This window comes from Balaenoptera borealis (genome assembly GCF_965194805.1).
Source record: "Balaenoptera borealis genome assembly, chromosome: 15".
NCBI lineage: Eukaryota > Metazoa > Chordata > Mammalia > Artiodactyla > Balaenopteridae > Balaenoptera > Balaenoptera borealis.
In genome coordinates this window covers 29,052,332-29,073,203 of record NC_138871.1, presented here as the reverse complement: position 1 = coordinate 29,073,203, position 20,872 = coordinate 29,052,332, and the positions used below count along the sequence as shown (strand labels likewise).

The following is a 20,872-nucleotide window of genomic DNA, read 5'->3' as shown; positions in this document are numbered from 1 at the left end:
ATATTTGGAGGTGATACTTACCTGAAAGCATACGAATATCCTGTTTCCCAACAACTTTGACTCTATGAAAATAGCATCCATTAATGATCCTTGTCAAAATCAGTGATTTTGTTGAGGATTACACAATGTTTATTTCCTCCTACATTTATTAGCTGACATTCTTCTGTGAATATGAGCTTCCCTCTTTCACATTTTTAGTTTTACTATGGACTCATGGATTCTTCTTCTTATTATTCAATGTATTATAATCCATTGTTTTTCTTTTTCGTAATGTTCGAATTGTCCCAAATGTGGCTAGTGGGATGCAGCCACTTCCTGTTCCTGTGTCTCCATCAGTCTATGAACAATTTCTTACTTTCTGTAGCAGATCTCTTTGCCTTGGGTGTGGATTTGGCCATCTCTCCAAGAAGCCCTGGGTCCTTTTTGTAAGTAATGGTATTTAGAAACCGAGATCTGAGTGCTAAGTGTGTTCATTGTTACTGGGGTGTCATGGACTTTTCAGTGAACAGAGCCAGGAAATTGAGAAATATAAATGTAAGTGTGTGTGTGTGTGTTTGTGTGTGTGTGTAAATCATAAGTTCATATTGATACCTCCAATTCAAATACAACATCACATAGTTTTTGTCTTTTCCCCTACTCCATATTTGTATCTCCCTACTCCCACGGTGAGAACCCTGGTTCCCAACATCAGTACAACGATTTATTCTGTCCTACAATACACCCAAAATAGTTTCAGATTACTACACCAATACCAATAATGAGTTGGTGTTATTAACACTGTTTCAGTTGGGTTTCTATGTCCTTCAGAATGATAATCTGCCAACCATTCATTCTCTTAAATAATTATTGAATTCAGAATAGCAAACCCCTTTCATCTTCAGTTCATAATTTAAAGTAACTTAGATGTCAGCTGGTACAGCCTTGCCCTTAGGGATCTAAATCTAATTCCATGACCTATGTGGAAGGACAAAGCTAGGGCTTCTGCCAGGTCCTGGTGGTTTCCTTCCTCAGGCCCAATCCTGCACACACAGCCCCCTGACAGTAGACTCACAGCCCCTCAAGATCCCTCCAAAGAATTTACTCTTGCTGGACTTCAGGAACCAGGCAGATTTTATGACAATATCACAGGAATGATGGTGGAGGGGACAGCAACTTTCACAAGCATGTATGACCAATCTCAAAAGGGCCCCCAGACACTAGCCTTTCAGTTCATCATGGTTACTCGCTCTCCTTCCCACTGTTTTCCCCTCTTGTTCCTTCTCTCTCCTCTCTTTGGGAGGATCAAAAAGCACAATTCTTCCCCCTCTGTCAAGCAGGCAACCTCCTCCCTTTCTGAAGCCTTGCTCAAGACATTCTTAGAACAATGACAGCCTTCTTCCTAAGAGAAATTATGGTGAATAAAATTTGCTCCACCTCATTACACATACAAGGGTTGGAATCTTTTTAAAGCTTGGTCAGTTATAAATTGCAAACAAGTAGCTGCAAAACTCTCTCAAGATGAGTCTATCCATTGACTCAGCTAATGCCCCTCAGAACCGGGTCACCAGAAGGCTCAAGCTGCCCAGGATCTTTCCACCCCAGGAAACTCTGGCTTCCAGAGCCACCTCCTCATGTTCTCCACTCTCCTCCCGTCCTCACAGATGAACAGGCCTGTCCAGATCTCCTCTCCCTGGGCAGCCACCACCCCACGCTCCCTCCCAGGACACCAGCCAAGGGCCCTGGGAGAGAAACAGTGCTTTGAAGACATAAGCCATGGTCTGTGGACTGAGCCCAGCAGAAGGGGGAACTGGCCCTCCTGGTAGCACCATAGTTTTGGGGGGAGGGGCTCAGGTAAGAGATTCTTTCCTCTTGGTGCCTCTAATTTCTCACTGTTTCCATGCACATGGCTTTGCTAAGCAACCTGCCTGGACTAGAGCCAGGGAGGGCATGAAGGGCCCACTCATGGCCCTTCCAGATTTTTTAGGGCCTAGAAGATCTTCTGTGGGCAGAAAATTTCCAAAAGGCCAGCAAGTAGTATTGGAAACAGTTCCCAGCTGGGATGCAGGAGGGAGAGATCTAGTTCTTTCCAGGAAGCCTATCAGAACCTTTGATGAGGGGAAGAAACATGTGAAATTTGAAAAATAGTCTAAAATTTCTGTTGCACTGGTTATTTGCTAGTCAGTAAATAGTTAAGTTTCCTTGACATTTCAATTAATAGTAAAAAAAAAATGTATGAGATTTTTAAATCTACTGATGGGGAAATAGGAAAAAGATGGTTTAGTGATACCCAAGAATGCTGGGACCTTTCAAAATGCAAGGGTTGAAGACGAAAATGTGGTACAGGAAGAGAGCAGTAAAATGAAATGGTCTGGGAATGAGAGGAGGGGGGACTGGAGAGGGGGGGCCGTGAGCAGCACAGGCGGCGCGCTGCTCTGCGCTGCCCATCCGTCCCCAAAGTCCCTGCCTGCTTCTGTCCATCAGGGGAGCCCTGAAGAACCTCCGGACCTCCCAAGGCTCCCTCCACCACCTCTCAACGTGCCTCGAAGTCCACCCTTAATAAGCACTGGCCTTCACTGCCTCCTCCATCAAGCAGCTGGCATTTATGTTGGGATTTGTGTTGCAACTCTATCTAGCTGTGCACCGTTTGGGAGCTTTCAAGAAAGACACATAACCTAGGCTAGGTAAGTAGTTTCTCTAGTTCTAGTAGCTCTCTAGTTCTAGTTAGCTCTTCCAAATTTTTATGGAATCACTTTGATTACTCCTTAGGAGAATCTAGACAGGGCCCAGAAGTACAATAGCCTTGCCCTTAAGAGGCAGTACATCCAGAGGTAAGGTCAGCCAGTTAAATACTTGAGTCCTTCATCCTTCCTGGGATACAGGAGGAAATCACATATCAGGGTAATTCCCACGTTGCCTGTTACTGGGCTGCTCTCCCAGGAACAATGGGAATGGTTCTAGGTCCAGGTACCTAGCAGGCCGTGTGCTTCTTTTCCCTCCAAGAGTTGAAGCAAGCCAATGCTCAGCACAGAGAAGATGAGCAGAGAAGTGCTGTCTACTCAGGGGGCTGACTCAGAGGCTCAATGACTTGCCTCAGGGTATGTGGGGACCCAGAGTGGGAGCTCAGGCCTTCTTCCAGCTGAGTAATCTTGGGAGGGTTCCCTAAACTTGAGTTACCTGAACAGGAATGCAAAGGGTTCTGGAGACAAGCTTACCTGCGTTCATACCCTGGCTCCATCACTGGCCAGCACCATGTGCATGAGACTTAACTTCTGTCTGTCTGTTTCCTCATCTGTAAAATGGAACTTAGAATAGAATCTACCTCATAGGGTTGCTTTGAGTTAATCTGACGAGCTTATACATGTAAAATGCTTATGACACTGCCTTGCTCACAGAAAATGCTTAATAAATATTTGCTGCTTTACATGTGTATGCATTCCTGTACACATCTGTAAATACAATACAAAGGATATAAAGACACACTTCTTGGGATGGCTCAAATAAATCTGACAGTACATTTAAATTTGATAATATCAAGGATTGGTGAGGATGTAGAGCAACTAGAACATTGTAGATGAGAATGTAAAATGTACAGCAATTTCTAAATGACAGTTTGGCAGTTTCCTATGAAGCTAAACATATACTTACCACACTTACCATATGAGCCAGCAATCCCAGTCCTAGTTATTCACACAAGAGAAATGAAAGCATACGTCCACACACAGAATGCTCAGAGCAATTTTATTGATAATAATTAGAAAATGGGAACAGCCCAGGTGTTCATCAACAAGTGGATGGATAAACAAATTCTGGACCATCCTCTCAATGGAATGCTTCTCAGCAGTCAGGAGGGATGAAGTACTGATAGATGCAACAACATAGATGAATCTCAAAAGCACCATGCTAAGGGAAAGAAGCCAGACACACAAGGCTACATACTGTAGGATTTCACTCATATGACATCCTAGAAACAGCAAAAGAGCAGGGACAGAAAACAGATGAATGGTTGCCAGGGGCTCAGCATGGGGTGGGGGCGATGGATTATAAACGGGCATGAGGAATATGGTAGGGTGATAGAAACGTTCTACATCTTCATCATGGTGTGGACACGACTCAATATGTTTGTCAAAACTCACAGGATGGTTCACACATAAAAGGTAAATTATACCTTATACCCAGCCTTACCTATCAGAGGAGGGAACTGTGTAGGGAGAGGGTACGAAGGATCCTTTTTTGTTCTACTTAAATGCATCTGTACTGCATGAACTTTTGTAATATAATCCATGTACTTGGTAATAATTTTATTGAAGTTTGAAATAATAATAATGACATATATCTACCTTGAAGGGATGTGGTGAGATTCAGATGAAATGAGATAATGTGTATAAGGCAAACACACAGATGACCTATGGACCTTCCAAAGTCACAAGGTATAAAGGCCAAGGGGCCTCCATTGAGACTGGCAGCCATGACTTACCTCAGTGACAAAGAGTGTGCGAGGGTCGATGATGTCCAAGAAGTGCCTGAAGCGACCGTAGAAGGATGTCTGGAGAAGGGGTGGGAGAGGAGACTGGATTAGTTTCTGCACCCCGTCCTCCAGACAATGGGGAACAACACCCACAGCTCAGTGTCCCACAGTCCCCAGGACTCCCCGTGCGGGTGAGGAACACCAGTGAGGCCTTGCTTCTCAGTGACCTGAGGGCAGCTTTCCCAGGTCTGAGGGCTTTCTAAAGTCAACTCAGAAAGACCATTAAGACACTCAGTGACTGTCCCAATGTCTCTTCCACGTGCCTCCCATTCTCCTCCCTCTCCTCCCAAGGCCCTGAGATCTACGCCAAGCCTTTCAACAGCTCCCGGGTGCCACTGAGCATGCAGGCTGGAGGGGAGGTCTGGTGCCCAGCCCTCTCCCAGTCTCTCCTGCCCACCACAGCCTCTCTGCTTTACTTAGGACCCTCGAGGGAGGTAGGGTCCCTCACCAAAGTCCAGCACAGGCTCTGCCCGCAGGGAAAGCTCCCCACAGGTGGAACTCAAACACGGTAGTGCCCAGCACGCAGCCCTCAGGCCTTCCTTCCCCCATAGCCCCGTTGCTGCTGTGAGGCCCAGGACAAGGGGCCAGCTCCCCCATCCTTGCCCCAGAGCAGGGGCCTTGGAAAAGGAGGGCTTTGTGCTAAACAGGCCACAGGCATTAGAGCACAATGAAAAGAAACCGAGCAACACTGCTGCTGGGCCTTGTGCCCTCAGGACAGGGCCAGCTTGGCAAAGCCAAGCTCAAGGGGAGGAGAGAAGGCACCGAGCTAGGGGACAAAGGGGAAAGCTGCAAACGCCGGGGGTTCATGCCTCACTACACTCAGGCTGCGTCCCAAATCCTCCCTGGAGCCCCACAGCTCTCCAAGCTCATCCCCCGCTCAGTGGAGGAAGAAGCCTCCACACTCCTTTCCCTTCTCACTGGGGCACCAGACCCTGCACCCAATTTCTGCTCCTTCCGCTTCCCAATAAAGACCAGAGTAGGAGCCGGGTCACCAACAGGTCCCCTGCACACACCAGGCCCCAGGCCACCTCCATCTCTCTGCTCACCATGGCACCCCCAGCCTTTCACAGACCCATCAAGCTTCCACACCATTCCTCACTAAAACAGTTGCTTCTCTAACCTCTTATAACTCAAATGGCCTAAACTATTTCCCAACTTATACATGATGCTCAATCAGAGACGTTCAGCGGTGTGGTCAGGGGTATACGCTGAGGACACTCAGGGCTGCATTATTTATAAAGGCGGATTGTTAAAATGACGATCCATTTACGTGATCGAACACTACACAGCCATTTAAAATCATGTTTTCAGGGCTTCCCTGGTGGCGCAGTGGTTGAGAGTCTGCCTGCCAATGCAGGAGACACGGGTTCGAGCCCTGGTCTGGGAAGATCCCACATGCCGCGGAGCAACTGGGCCCATGAGCCATAACTACTGAGCCTGCGCGTCTGGAGCCTGTGCTCCGCAACAAGAGAGGCCGCGACAGTGAGAGGCCCGCGCACCGCGATGAAGAGTGGCCCCCGCTCGCCGCAACTAGAGAAAGCCCTCGCACAGAAACGAAGACCCAACACAGCCAAAAAATAAATAAATAAATAAATAAATAAATAATTTTAAAAAACAGAACCCAAAAAACTGTTAAAAACTAACTAAATAAAATAAAATAAAATCATGTTTTCAGACAATGTTTATGACATGCAAAAATGCTTATGATTTGTGAAATGCATGTAAAATGCATGATTCCAACCTAATAGACAGGAGATAAATAGAGCTAGATGGATATTAAATGGATAGCAAAGAGACGGGATGACATCCACTAGAATAAACCAGGGTTCCTTAGAGAAGTGGCTGATTCCAGGGCTGGGGCAGGGAAGGTATACGATGAGACTATTGTTGTGCTAGAAAGTAATGAAGTGCCACACCCCAAAATGATGGGGCATGTTTAAAGGACCAACGAGAGGCAAATGGACGCTCACATAGTATTCTGAAGGAACTGAGTCTAATCATGTGGAAACATCAGACAAACCCAAATTGAGGAGCATTCCATAAAATAACTGGCCTTGTTCACCAAATATGTCAATGTCATAAAGACAAAGAAAGACTGAAGAACTGCCCCCACATTAAAAGAAACTAAAGAGACAAGACAACTGAATACAACGCATGATTTTCGACTGAATCCTGCACTAGAGGGGGAAATGCACTCAAGGACATCGCTGAGAAAACTGACAAAATTGGAATAGGATTATAGATTAATAAAAGTAGTGTACTCAAATTAAATTTCCTGAGTAACTGTACTGTGGTTATTGCTATACACTGAATATTAGTGTCCCCTCAAAATTCATATGTTAGGGCTTCCCTGGTGGCATCGTGGTTAAAAATCCGCCTGCCAAGGCAGGGGACATGGGTTCGAGCCCTGGTCCGGGAAGATCCCACATGCCTTGGAGCAACTAAGCCCGTGCACCACAACTACTGAGCCTGCACTCTAGAGCCCGTGAGCCACAACTACTGAGCTCTTGTGCCACAACTACTGAAGCCCACGTGCCTAGAGCCCGTGTTCCTCAACAAGAGAAGCCACAGCAATGAAAAGCCCACGCACCGCAACGAAGAGTAGCCCCCGCTCGCCGCAACTAGAGAAAGCCTGCGCAGCTATGAAGACCCAATGCAGCCAAAAATAAATAAATAAATAAAAATAAAGTTCCCTTAAGAAAAAAAAAAACTCATATGTTAAATCCTAAGTCCCTAGGTGATGGTATTTGGTGGTGAGGCCTTTGGGAGCCCTCATGAATGGCATTAATGCCGTTATACTGACTCCAGAGAAATCCCTTGCCCCTTCCACCATGTAAGAGCACAGTGAGCTGTCTATGACCAGGAATCAGGCCCTCACCAGACACTGAATCTGCCAGTGCCTTATTCTTGGACTTCCCAGACTTCAGAACTGGGAGAAATTAATTTCTGTTGTTTATAAGGCACCCAGTCTATGGTATTTTTATTATAACAGCCCAAACAGACTAAGAGATGTAAGAGAATGTCCTTGTTCTTAAGGATACACTGAAGTATTAAGGGATAAATGAATATAATCTACTCTCAAATGGTTGAGAAAAAATAACATGTATAGGAACTTCCCTGGTGGTCCAGTGGATAAGACTATGCACTCCCAACACAGGGGGCCCAGGTTCGATCCCTGGTTGGGGAACTAGTTCCCACATGCATGCCACAACTAAGAAGTCCACATGCTGCAACTAAAAATCCCGCGTGCTGCAACTAAGACCCAGTGCAGCCAAAATAAATAAATAAATAAATATTAAAGTAAATAAATAACGTGTAAATACACAGGGTGGTAATAAAATCTGGAAATGTAGGCACTATTATTCTGTTTACAGATTGAAGATGTTCTTGGTAACATGTATATTTGCTGTGTTTCTGGACTTTATGATCATCTGTAGACAAAGAATAATATAGGAAATGTGACAAAATGTTGAAAACTAGTGGATCTAAGCAAAGGGTATATGGAATTTCTCTGTATTCTTCTTGCAACTTTTCTGTAAGACTGAAACTGTTTCAAAATTAGGATTTCAAAATCATATTATTTAAAAAGCTAGATGAAAATATATTAAAATGTTAACAGAGATTGCCTCTCGGTAATAGGATTTTTATTTCCATATCTTTTATATTGCTTTCAAAATGAAAAAAAAATCAGTATTATGTATAATATAAATAAGTAATATCCTATTTTTTAAATATATATTTAAATTAAAATACAAACTGGTCTATTACTCGATTATAAGCTCCTGAAGGATGTGGGCTATTGGATATTCTTTCTGTATTATCTTCCTTGGCTCCTGGTCTTGTGTTACACGCCTAGAAGAGGCTCCACAAACACACTGGCCACAGGAATGAATGAGTGGGCCGGTGAACAGCCAATGGCCTGGAGGCTTCCTGGAGTGATGGAGGCCCAGCTGGGCTTTGAAGGGAGGGTAGGATTTGAAAGGGACAAGAGTATGGCAGTTAGCAGCCCAAGGAGGGAAGAAGATCAGCAGGGGCAGAGGTGAGGGCCTGAAGGAGAACGGCCTGAGGGAAGCAGCTTCTTGAACATGACCCAGTGCAAACATCCAGCCTCTGACTTGCCCTGTGGTCTGTCACTGCCTTCATCCTGTCCCAGCCCTGCTAGCCCTCTTGTATTACTCTCCACCACCGCCACTGGGAGACAGTCCTAAGTAAAACATTTTGCTCCATTGATACCTACAAACCCATACTGGACTAGCTGAGGGAACACCACAACGGACAAGCCCGCAAGGAGCTGAGACCATCGGGAGAGACAAACAAGTAAACAGATAACTATAAAACGCTGTGATCCCTGCCTAAATGAGGCATCAGAATGGGCACAGGGGACACAGTTTATTTCTCCCTAGTGAGTCAGGAAGCTTCCCAGAGGAGCTGGCATGAGTGGATGGATGAGTTTACCTAGCAGAGAAGGGTATCAGCAAGAGCTCAAAGGCATGAAGGCTCGGGTCAGAAACTGCACCAGGCTCCTGTGTTTTTTTTCAGTCATTCACCAAATAGCTATTGAAGACCTACCATGTGCCTAAGACTGTGCTAGGTCCTGGGAGTAGAGCAAGGTTAACTGACTGGGGGGAATGAGGAATAACACAGTCATGGTAATGCCTAGATCTCTAGTCAGACACTAATGCTTGTTAACCAGGATAAGGAAAGCAAGAAGCATACTGATTTAGTGGAGAGGAAGATAACAGTTCTGGATTGGTCATGTACACTTGTGATACTTAAAGGGCCTTCCAGATGTAACCTCTCAACAAACACTTAAACATATAGGCCTGAGATTCAAGAAAGGGGTTCTGAGTTGGAAATGCGAGGCATACGTGTCCTAACCCAATCAGACTAACCTCCCCCACTACCCCGGGACAAAGTCAGGCTTACTGACTCACTGCAATGAGGGAGGCCACAAAGTAGAGGAACTATAAGGCATTTTGTCAAACAAAGGGAAAAAATTGAGTTAGTGCAGAATTCTGGGGAAAGATAGAGTAAAATTTAAATGAAGCAGTACATTAACAGGCTGGAAGCAAAGCAGGGCTGTGGGGAAGGGGGTCCACATAGGTCTGGACTGAGAAGTAGACGTAGGGTTTTTTTTTGTTTTTGAAAACTATAAAGTTAAAGCTCCTTATTTGAAGCTCTGCACTTGCGTTGATTCTCTGAGTCAAAGTGCCATAGGCCCACCAATCAAAAGGGGGATGTGTCATTCCTACTGTCACCTGGTTCTACAAGGATTGAGCCATTAGCCACTGCAGTCCCTAACCTTCAAGACACCCTGAAAGGAGTTCAGGGCAGAGATCAGGAAGGAGGCTCTCTGTGCTCTGGGAAAATTGGCAGAACAGGCCTTCAGAGAGTTAAATATTTTCAGGAGAAATCTTTTATGAACGTGGATTCTTGCATCTTCCCATACTTAGAAAAGCACTAAAACCATTAACTAAGATATCTGTTCCTCATGCGTGGCAGCAACCTTCTCCTGAGATGTGTGCTTGATTACAAGTGCCCTTTGCCAAAATCATATACATGCTGACCTCCTCCCTTACCTCTTCAGAGCAGTTTCTCAGAGCTCTGTGAGAGGGTGTCTTCCAGACTATAGTCCTCAGTAAGACACTAAATAAACTCAACTCACAGTTCTTACATTCTGTGTTTTTGTGGGGTTTTTTTGTTTGTTTTTTTTTAAGTCGACACTACTGATACATTTTAAACAGCAAAGTTTCTGGCAATCTATGACCTTGGAGAATGTGATTTCTCAGTGAGTACGAACGAGTGGCTACCCAAAGAAGGAGGTGGCTGGGATACCTCAGGGCTGAGCAGGCCCTGGTCAGAAGCACTCTTCTTTATAGCTGCCTTTATGTGTCTGTCTTCCCAGCCTGATGCACGACACAGCAGGGAAGGTTTCTACCTTCTCGGCCTGGTTAGTTTTTATTATTTTCTCAATAGTTTAATATGTATGACCTTTTTTATGCCCTCCAAAATTCAGACCCCACTTTTACCCCATCAGATAATCAGTGGATGTTTTTCCTTCCCTTTTGCTTCACTGGAAGAATGAGTCAGCCAAGTAATTCCTTCCGTTTCCCTTCACAAGAAAGGTGAGCCAGCTAATTCTCAGCAGGGGCTCGAGGCCTGCTGCCTTCCTAACTCTGGGGCCTGGCCCAGGACAGCAGAGCCAGAGAGCTGCCTCGGGAGCAGCAACTGAGGGCAAAGGCCTGAGAAGAAACCGACAGCCCGCCTGCACCCAGACCCCTAAATCACTGAACCTGCAGCCCAAAGGCGGAAAGGCTGGACCAGCTCAGTAGTCCTCAACCAGGCTACACACTGAATCACCTGGGTTTTCTAAAATCCAGGCGGTACACCCAGGGGTTCGAATGCTATTGGCCTGGGGTGGGCTCCAGGCATCGGTGTCTGTTTAGAAACCTGCCCAGGTGATTACTGTGCAGCAGGGGTTGAGAGCCACTGGACGGGAAGGTGTTGACCGTGTCCACAGCACAAACAAGCCCCAGGACCAGCCCTGGGAAACAGTCGCTCTCTAGCCTACAGAACGTAAATGTATAACTACCTGCAAGGCATTTTCACTTTAGAACTTATTTCAGGCAAACTATATGAGAAACTTCCCCATTGCCTCCTGACTCTCGGCCCACACAAACCTCTCCGTCTTGAAGTGAAGAGTGCATTTTCCGGCCCACAAGCTCCCTGGACCCCAGAGAGAGCCTTATGCAACCCACCTGCTCTGCTCTCGTAGGCTTTGGTGGATTTTGGACCCAGGACACACACAGCACACCCATACCCCCAGTCGTCATAGCAGATAAGTGAGATTTCTGAAGAAACAAGGAAGTTTAAAAAAAAATAAAGCAAACTTATTTCTGGATAGACTGAATCACAAATGGGAAGAATCATGTGTGTTTGTTTCCTGTCCTGGGGCCCCAAATTGCCAAAAACCATGTCAGTCCTGAAGGAAGAAAAGAGTGGGTTCAGGAAAGGAAATGAGCAGAAAAGGAGGAGGAAAGGGAGCAGTTAGTTCACAGAGCTCCCCCAGGCTCTCCTGCCATCTTCCCTTCACCTGGCAATATGGGGCAGTGGTTAAAAGTATGGACTTGAAGTTTACAGGAACAACAGGGGACAGAGGAACATCTTAACTTATACCACAGAGATACCTTCAGTCACATTCAGAATAGGGAAATTGTACAGGACAAACAACCCAGTTTCTTCAACAAATAGAAAGAAAGAAAGAGGGAAGAACCAATAGATTAGAAGAGATGAAAGGGACCTATCAGTCAAATATGATGCGTGGGCCTTGTGGGATCCTGATTGAAACAAACCAATTATTTTTAAAATGATGTGACAATCAGGGAAATGTGAATAGTACAATGGACTGAATGCTTGTCCCCACCCCACCCCCAAAGTCACATGTTGAAATCCTAACCTCCAAGGTGACTGTTTTAGGAAGTGGGGTCTTTGGGAAGTGATGAGGTTGCCCTAATGATTAGGATTAGTGCCCTTGTGAAAGAGACCCCAGAAAGATCCCTCCTCCCTTCTACCATGGGAGGTTACAGCTAGAAGATGTTATCTATGAACAAGAAAGCTGACTCTCATCAGACAGTGAATCTGCCAGTGGCTTGATCTTGGACTTCCAGCTTCGAGAACTGTGAAAAATAAATTTCTGTTGTATATATGCTACCCAATCTATGGTATTTTGTTATAGCACCCCAAACAGACTAAGACAAATAATGACTGGTTTGATGATATTAAGAAATAATTATTTTAGGTGTGTTACTGGTATGATGGTTATGTTAAAACTAATCAAAAAACCCTCTGATACCATGTGAAAAAGAAGGCACTTCACCTCTGTGACATTCTCCCCCTAAAACCCATAACCATCTAACCATGAGAAAGACACTAGACAAACCCAAATTGAGGGACCTTCTATAAAATATCTGACCAGTACTTCTCAAAACTGTCAAGGTCATCAAACACAAGGTAAGTCTGAGAAACTGTCATAGACCCGAGGGGAGACTGAGGAAACATGACGACCAAATGGAATGTGGGATCCTGGAACAGAAAGATAACATTAGTGTAAAAAATAGTGAAATCCAACAAAGTCTGGAGTGTAGTTAATAGTAATGTTCCAATGTTGGTTTCTTAGTTCTAACAAATGTACCGTGGTAATCTGAGATGATGACACTAGGGGAAACTTGGGTGAGGGTTATACAGGAATTCTGCTACTTGACTTCTGTACACACAAAATTTTTTCAAAAATTTTACAGTTTATTTAGAAAAGCTAACCAAAAAAGTCTTTACTTTTGAGAGATACCTACAGCAGGTACAATGAAATAATGGGCTTTGCTTTAAAATAATTCATTGGTTGGGGTGGGGGCATATAGGTGAAATGAGGTGGGCCTCACACTGGCAACTGTTGAAACTGAGTGACGGGTGCACAGGAGTTCATTGACAATTGCCTCCACTTTTGCATGTTTGAAAGCCTCCATAATAAAAAAGTTGACAATAAACAGACAAACGTAGACTCTGGAGCCAGACTGCCTAGGAAGTAACTGAATCTGTTTGTGTGCCGGTCTTCTCACCTATAATAAATGGGATAACTGTACCTGTCTCACTTGGTCATCATGAAAATTAAATAGGTCAATGCACAAAAAGGTCAGAACGATGCTTGGCTAGCATTATCATCTTATGGCGAGAAAGACGGTAACAGACCAAAGCCCATCGAGGCAAGCTATCTTTCTCCACCCTCTGACACTGCTCAGTGCCCCTCCTCCTACTACCCCCTGCACAGGGAGATCCTTGAGGAATGAAAGGAAGAAGGGTTCTGAGGGGACCCCAGGGAGTAAGGAAAGACCCTGCCCAGTCTTGCAGAAAGCGGTGATACTGGTTGGGGGTTGAGAGTGGTGTCCCTGGACTGGGCTCTGGGACTGAGCCCTGGATTACGAACCACTCAGGGTTCAAGGGGCTGAAAGTAGCCAGTGTGGTGGGAAGCAGGATTCAAGGGGATGCGTGGGGTTTCCATTGGAGGAAGAAGAGGTCAGCAGGGGTGGGCCATGCAGGCCTTTGGGGCCTTCCAAACAGAGGTCTTTATCTCAGAAGTAGGGGAAGCCACTGGAAGGTGTTTAAGAACATATGTGTTGGGCGAGAGGGTGGGGCGTCACCTGATCAGACCTGCATTGTTGGGACTCTGCCGTGCGGAAAAGGAAGGGATTGGAAGGGGGCCAGAGTGCAACTAGGGAGACCTGTTAGGAGGATTCTGCAGTGGCTCAGGAGATAGATGATGGGGGCTCAGTCTAGGATTCCAGCAGTGGAGACAAGTGGATTTGAGAGCTATCTGAGATGAGAACCCTGGGCCTCTGGTTGTATTTAGAGGGTGAAGGAGAGGAAGGCAAGTATACAGGTGACTCCCAGTTTCTTGAGAGTCATCTGGGTGGCAGGCTGGGCTGCTTGCACAACCAGGGAGTCGTGTGGAGGAGCAGATCTGGAGGAAAGGGAAGTTCCTTAACATGAATGAATACCACATGCACTGTGCTTTATGCAGGTCACTATGCTTGGGGAGAGGTGCTTCAAAAGCAAATATAACAAACACTTGCTGCCCTCAGGAGTGGTGCCAAAAGGAGGTACCAGCAATGGCTGCCTGAACAGTAGCCCCAAATATGCATTTATGGCTCCAGCGGTGATCACAGCAAAGGGCTCAGTCATTAAAGCCACTAGGAGGTTCTCAAATATCTGCTGTGTGACAGAATGTCCCAGGACAGGTACTGGGAAAAAATGAACCCACAAATCTTTATGCAGCACATTACTATGTGCCAAGCCCCACCTCAGGGTAGGATGGAGACAAGGGAAGGGCATAATCAGCCCCTCCTCTCAAAAGGTGTTCACAAATGTTGAGGAGACCAAGTAATCACACAGAGAAGTATTAGAGAACCACAGGGCAGACTGTTGTAAAGGCTGACCTTTGAGGATCCCACTTGGGGTGGCCAAAGAGGCAGGCAGGAGGGAGTCTGAGACCTGGTCCCACCAGGGGGTAAGGGGAAGAAGGGAGGAAGTGTTTAGGAGGAGGCGGGCCTGAGTCTTGAAGGACTAGTACAACAGAATGTGTGTGGAGGGCGGAGACGGGGGTCAGCTAATGAAGTGTCACTCAAGTCCAGGCAGAGGAACCCCTGACAGGCAGTTCCAGGTGGCACCCAGCATTGACAGGATGACACCAGTCTCGCCTCAGATACCTACATGCTGAGATGGTTTATTTTTTAAAAGAATTAAAGTCCTGTTTAAAAACAGTGGGGACATTTTCTCAGAAGGCTCATAAGCGCAACTCCTTAATTATCAGCAAAGCTCAGTGCACCACTTTGCTGGAACCAGTCCTTCTCCCACCATCATGAAAACAACCAACCAATCAACCACTGCACCGACCTTTGTACAACTTCCTTTCTTCCTGCAAACTTCTTTCCGTCTGCCTCCACTGCCCCCCCACCCTCGGCAAGCCTGGTTCACTTCAGCCGAGTCTCTTTGCCCCTTTTCCTAACAAAGTCCATTTCCTCAGCGCTGGAGGCAGCGGGGGCCCGGGAAGGCGGCGTGGGAACGGCCCCTCCCAGCCTCCAGCCCGGGCCGCACGTCCCGGCTGCGGACCCTATCCCCGTCTCCTGGGCCGAGGGCGAGTTAGAGACGCCCTGTCTGGGGTTCCGAAGGAAAAGGACGACTGTCACCGTGCCCCGAAGAGCCATATCGGGTCGGACAGAGAAGAGTGCTCCGTGGAAGTCGCAGCGGGGTAGGGGGTTGGGGCAGGCTCCCGGGGACGCGGACCCTCCGAGCGCCCGGCGGTCCCCTGGGATGACACAGCGTTTCCTCGGCCCCCCGGCTCTCCCCGAACGTCCTCGCTCCATCTCCGGCAGGGCACCAGCCGGCCGACTCGCTGCGTCAGTGAATCCCCCGCCGGAGGGGAGAGGGGTCGCCGGGCGGCGGGTACCCCTCGGCTCGCGGCCCTCACCCATCCCCACCGCGGACCCTGCTTGGGGTGGAGGGCTTGGAGCGGGGCCGCGGGGCACGGATGCTGCCCAGAGGCTCCGCGGGCAGCTCGGAAAGAATGTCGGTCACCACCCGGGGAAAAAGTTAGAAGGCATCTCGGCCATGCCAACTTCTCACCCAGGGCCTCGAACTTTCCGCCTGAAGCGGGCGGCTGCACTGCCCAAGAGACCCCGCACAAGCGGCTCGGGCCCGGGAGCTCGGATCCCGGGCCGCGGCGGGCAGTGGCCAATCACAGAGAGCCTCGGGCGGGAAGGCCTGGAGGGCGCGGGCGGATGGGGAGTGACGACGCCGATGGCCAATAGGGAGCCAAGGTGGGAGCCCTCGCCCACCCCGCTGACCAATGGGAAAAAGGCGGCTGTGGCCGAGGTTTCCCCCAGGCAGTAGCTGCAGGCTCCCTGGTGGCCGCGGGTCGGAGACCCTAGGGCTAAAGAGGATTTTGGAGAGGAGTTTGCTCGCCCTCCCTATGCTACCCACCGACCCTCAAGCCACAGCCCGGTCCTCACCTGCTGGAAGCGGGGTTTGCCCAGTTGGAAAGGCGGTGCATCGGTCGAGGCGTTAGCGGCACTAGCCGCCGCCGCCGCCGCCGCCGATGCTGTAGTCGCTGTATCCGCCATGGCCACTGACGCCCGCAATCTCCAGCCCTTTTAAAATGTCCCTCCTCGGCCCCCGCCACAGCTGCCTCTCCCGATTGGCCGCAAGCAACCGCAGCAAACCGGAGGCGCAAGGGGTTGTGGGGAGTGTAGTTTTTCTTGTCACGGAGCTTGACAACCCTAGACTGCGGGGAGTTGCACCGACTCAGACCGGGTCTCGGTTCCCGCCGCTAATTTTGCAGGCGTCGGTAGTCCGGGAGGAGTGTGCGTGTACGACTCTTAAGGTCTCGATAGGGGGCCATCGGGCGACCCCTCGCTGGTTACCTGCCCCTAGAAGTTTGAGTTGCTGCGGTGGGCGTCGCTCCTGGAGCTGCAGTCCAGAAGAGCCCTACTGAAGTGGGTCCGACCCTTGGACCAGATGGGCAAGGACTCCAGACAATAGGGTAATCCTGGAAAACTTTGTGCGAAGAATTGCACTGCAGAATCTTCATGCAGGTCCTTCCGTCGCCACCCTGCCCCTCGCCCCTTGCTCTCCAACTCACTTCCTGGAGCATGGTGGGCGCTCGCCGCGCCATTGACCCAAAAGCCCTTAACTTTTTGATCTTAGCCTGATGCTGACTCTTTCTGGTCTCAGCCTAAATATTGCATTTGCCAATCCTCGCCCTGCTTCCGCAAAATCCACCACATATTCCTATAGCTGCCAGCACTTTGCTTTCGCAGCCCTTGCATTTATAATTATTTGTGGTTTTGACTATATGCCTTTCCTAGTGTGAGGTCCACAGGGCAGGAGTTGTGACTTTTGGATTCATTGCGAAGTCCTTAGTGCTAGCTGAGAGGGCTCACAGCAGAGACTCAAGTATTTGTTGCTGTATGAGTTAAACAGCAAGGACTTAAGAAAGAGCCTTGGCAGCCTTCACTTCCTCTGGCCAACCGAAGATCTCTCCTGGGCCCAGTTCCTGGGCTGGAAGAAAACTGGGATGGGGGAGGGGGAGGAGTTTCAGAAGTGCTTAACAAGCACCAGCTACAAGGACTTTAGGTAAGGGGGAGTACTGCAGATTGTAGAGCAAGGCACTAGGCAGGGATAATAAACACCCCTGCAGATTAGAGTAGCAGATTCCTAGCTGAAATATCTAGTCAGTGAGCCAGACTGGGGGGGAAGGGTTACTGGAATGACTGAGGGACAGCTGCCTGTTTTGCCCAAGAGGACAGCAGAAATGTTTGGTTTTTGATCTTAGGAACCTAACCGCCCCCCACCCCCGCACTTTGAGTCTCCTTAGGCTTATGGTGAAGTGCTGGGTTAGCTCATGCCTTCTGGACACTGCATGATCTGTAGCAGTCAGTTCCTCATGCACGTCAAACCACAAGAAACGGACTTTTCCTAGCTGGAGAAAGTCTAGCTGGCCGTGAAGAAACCATTTGTATCTTGGATTTGTATCTTTTCTTTCCCTACTAGACTAAGTGGCTTGAGAGTAGGAATCAAGTCTTTTAAAATCCCTCTGTATTCCCCACATCACTCAGTAAATGTGGGTTTCCCGGGAGTGAGAAAAGACAGAGCCCGGCCCACTCAGCAACGCTGTGCTGCTTCCCCTGAGGTTAGGGCAGGGGCGGTATCATCCGAGAACCGCATCATCTTGATTTAAGGCTGCTTTCTCCTCCGGGAAGCCTCCTTCATACACTTATCAAAACAGTAACACAACAGAGCCACCTGCAGTATGTTAATTTTTTATTCTTCATAAAGTGCTCAAAACATGAAGAACAAGCTCTTTATAAACAGGCGTTACAACTAGGAAGACAAACAGCAAAGCAGAACTGTGCCTGCTCCCTGCCCACCCCACCTGCAGCTCTCCTCCAAGTTATGGCTAGGAGCAAAAACAGCCACAAGAACCCTGGGCTTCAGCTCAAAACTCTTTGAAGACACCCCTGCCCTGGGCATTTTGGAGGCCCATAATCAAGGGTGAGTGGAAGACCAGGATCAGGACTGAGACTGAACAGAGCCCAGAGGAACACCTAGTGGAGGAGTGATCCCCTTCCTCCTGAAGAGACACCCATCCAACCCCCAAGGACCCTCCCAAAACATGACCAAAGTCTTGAGCACCTGTGAACACTCCTCAGCTTTGACGAGTGATTCTTAAGGTAGATAACATGACAGGGGCTTTCCCCCATGGGTGGGACTCCTCGGCTTCATCCTGGTGGAAGGAAGACATGAGCCAGAGAGCACATCCCTTTCCATGGCTGTCCGAGTGACCCCCACAGGCCGTCTCACGAAGAAGAGGTAGTCACAGAGGAGCTCTCACCTTCTCGGTGGGCCAAAAGCATGCCCCTTCAGCACCTCCTCACCCCACAACGCTAAGGCAGAGTACCCCCCAGCCACCAAAGATTCCCTGCAGATGCCGTGGGCAAGTCTGTCATGTTTTCTGCAAGCAAACCAGGGGCCGGGCCAAAGGACAGACACTTTGTTTCAAAGTGCACTGCAGCCAAGCCAGGCAAGGACGTGGAGCAGAAGGGACAGGCTGGTCAGCAGCTAGTGGGCGAATGGGAGGCAAGAAAGGCTTTTTCCTAAGTATAGGCAGAGGGGGACCTCCCACTCCCAGAATGTAGTTTTTGTCCTAGGACCCTCCTCAATTTGGGTTGAGGGAGGAGGAGGAGGAGGAGGCAGGGATGCTGAGGGAGCAGCAGCAGCCTGGCCGGAACCTTAGCTGAAGTTAACTCTAGGGGAGGGGCAGAGCATGCAGCAGGGCTGCCCCCACCCTCCTTTCCCATTGCCAGGGCCCCAAAAGATCCAACCCCATGTGCTCAACAGGAGGGGAGGGGGACGCCAACTAGGGGGAGACGTCTACCTCCAGAGGCTTTTGACCCTACCCACAAAAGGCACATTTTAATTGGTTTCCAAAAGTTCAAACCCTGCAGCAGCACAGAGTTTTGGCATCTGGACGGGCAATGAGAACAAAGCTGGAGGCTTGATCCCCAAACATAAGCAGCCCAAAGCCTGGAGGTGGGTGAGAAGGTGCTCTCCCCACTCCTGTCCCAGCTCTCCACACATTCACACATGACACTCAATGCAAAAGTCAGAAGATGAGGGCGGGGAGCGGCCCTCATCATCTCCCTCCATCCACGCTGCACTCGCTCAGCAAACAGCTGAAAGCAATCAGACTTGGGACACGGCAGAGACAAGACTAGACCATACAGGCTCCCTGCTCCTAGGGGAATTGGACGTGAGGCTGAAGAGTAGGTGCCCTGGTTGCCCATAACTCACAGAGAACTGGGCGCTTGGTCCCTGCCACAGCCCCAGTACTACTAGGAGACCTCCAGAAGCTGGAGGGAGGTGGAGAGGACAAGGGTTTAGCCGTGGAAGAAATGCGGGTAATAAAGTATGTCCCAGATACCACCACATCGAATTGCAGCTCACCCCTGCTCCCTCTTGAGGGCTAAGTTCTTTGCTCCAATTCCCTAGAGCCCCCAAAGCTAAGGGGTATGAAAATAGGCAGATGGGAAAGACTCAGGGCTCCCAAAGACACAAGTTGTGCACAGAACTTGATGGCGCCAATGGGAGTCCAAAGGGCTCCCCTGCCAGCAGCCCCAGTTTGAGGCAGGGGAGAGGGGGAACAAGGGGTGACAACAGAGGACAGGCTGCACCCAGACCCAGGTGAGAGTTCAGTGGGAGGGAGGGAGGGAGGGCGCGAGCCCTGCTGGGTAGTGGGTCTGCGCCAAGCCTCTGGGGAGGGGGGTGAAGAGGGCTACTTGGGGGGAGCAGGGGGGATCTGCAGCAGTGTGGGCGAGGTCTCCATGATCCGCACCAGCAGCCGGTCGATGTAGCTCTCTAGCTCCTGCACGTGCTCATCCCGCTGGCTCAGCTCCCGCTCCCGCTGCAGGAGCAGACCGATGAGCTCGTCGTGGGTCAGGTGGTAGTATTTGGCCGACTGGTCCAGCACACCGGAGTCCTGAGGCCAGAGGGAGTAGGAGTGAGCAGGACAGCCTCAGGCCCCCCTGCCCACCTGCCCACCAACACCCCCGTTTCCCCACACAGGCCCTAGGAGCTGCCTCTGTCCCAATGCCAGGGACAGCCTAACTGGCTTCAAGGCTCTGGTGTGGGGGGGCCAGGCCTGCTCCTTGCTCCACCCTGCCCAGCACCCGGCCCCTGAGCTCGAGACACCTGACGTCTCTTCACAGCACCACACGTCTGCTCTGACGCCCCAGGGACCCTGCTGGGCCTCACCTTCAGCCTCTTGGCGTCCACAGTCTGGCCAACCTGGGGGGCCGGAGCCACAGGCTGAATGCTGCCAGATGTGACCGTCTTGAGCTTCTCCAGCCCGCTGCTCAGGGCTGTGCTCAGACTGGAGCGGGGCTGCTTCCTGTCAGGGCTGCCCTCCACTGGGGCAGCACTGAGGGGCTTCACAGGGTGGGGACTGTGAAGACAGACAGGAGATGCGTTACGGGGAGGGATGCGTGGCACAAGGAAAGGGGGGCCACCTTCTCTGTGGGGCCAGCAGGTCTCACCACCTGGCGGCGGCTGCCCCTCCGCACCCCTGCCCTCACTGCTCTCCTCACTCCACCGCCTGCCCCTCCCCGCTTCACTCCCTTGGGTCGCCCCCCGCCCGCCCTTCACAGGGACAGCAGAGTCCTGCAGACTTCTCTGTACCTAATCCCAGTCTTTGCCAGAGCCACCCCCTCCAGACAGCCCCCCTCCCTCCTCTTCTCTATTGTAACGTTTCTCTAGGGGGATGAT

General features: G+C 49.4%; 2 protein-coding genes across 8 annotated transcripts in view; both read right to left on the bottom strand.

Annotated features, from left to right (window-relative positions):
* SFXN5 (sideroflexin 5) overlaps window positions 1–17,754 on the bottom strand; it is a 118,090-nt gene extending 100,336 nt beyond the window's left edge. For 2 of the 5 annotated variants that reach the window (XM_082356404.1, XM_082356403.1), the window contains exons 1-2: window positions 16,063–17,754; window positions 4,454–4,522 (exon numbers count right to left, since the gene is read on the bottom strand). In XM_082356404.1, coding sequence (XP_082212530.1) covers window positions 4,454–4,522; window positions 16,063–16,173 — 180 coding nt within the window. In that variant the 5' untranslated portion in view covers window positions 16,174–17,754. The remainder of the gene's footprint in view (window positions 1–4,453; window positions 4,523–16,062) is intronic. The other 3 variants (XR_014234648.1, XM_082356401.1, XM_082356402.1) reach the window with 3 other exon arrangements.
* A 103-nt stretch (window positions 17,755–17,857) lies between these two features.
* RAB11FIP5 (RAB11 family interacting protein 5) overlaps window positions 17,858–20,872 on the bottom strand; it is a 36,711-nt gene continuing 33,696 nt past the window's right edge. For all 3 annotated transcript variants that reach the window (XM_082356303.1, XM_082356304.1, XM_082356305.1), the window contains 2 exons: window positions 20,363–20,552; window positions 17,858–20,087 (listed from right to left, as the gene is read on the bottom strand). In XM_082356303.1, coding sequence (XP_082212429.1) covers window positions 19,884–20,087; window positions 20,363–20,552 — 394 coding nt within the window. In that variant the 3' untranslated portion in view covers window positions 17,858–19,883. The remainder of the gene's footprint in view (window positions 20,088–20,362; window positions 20,553–20,872) is intronic.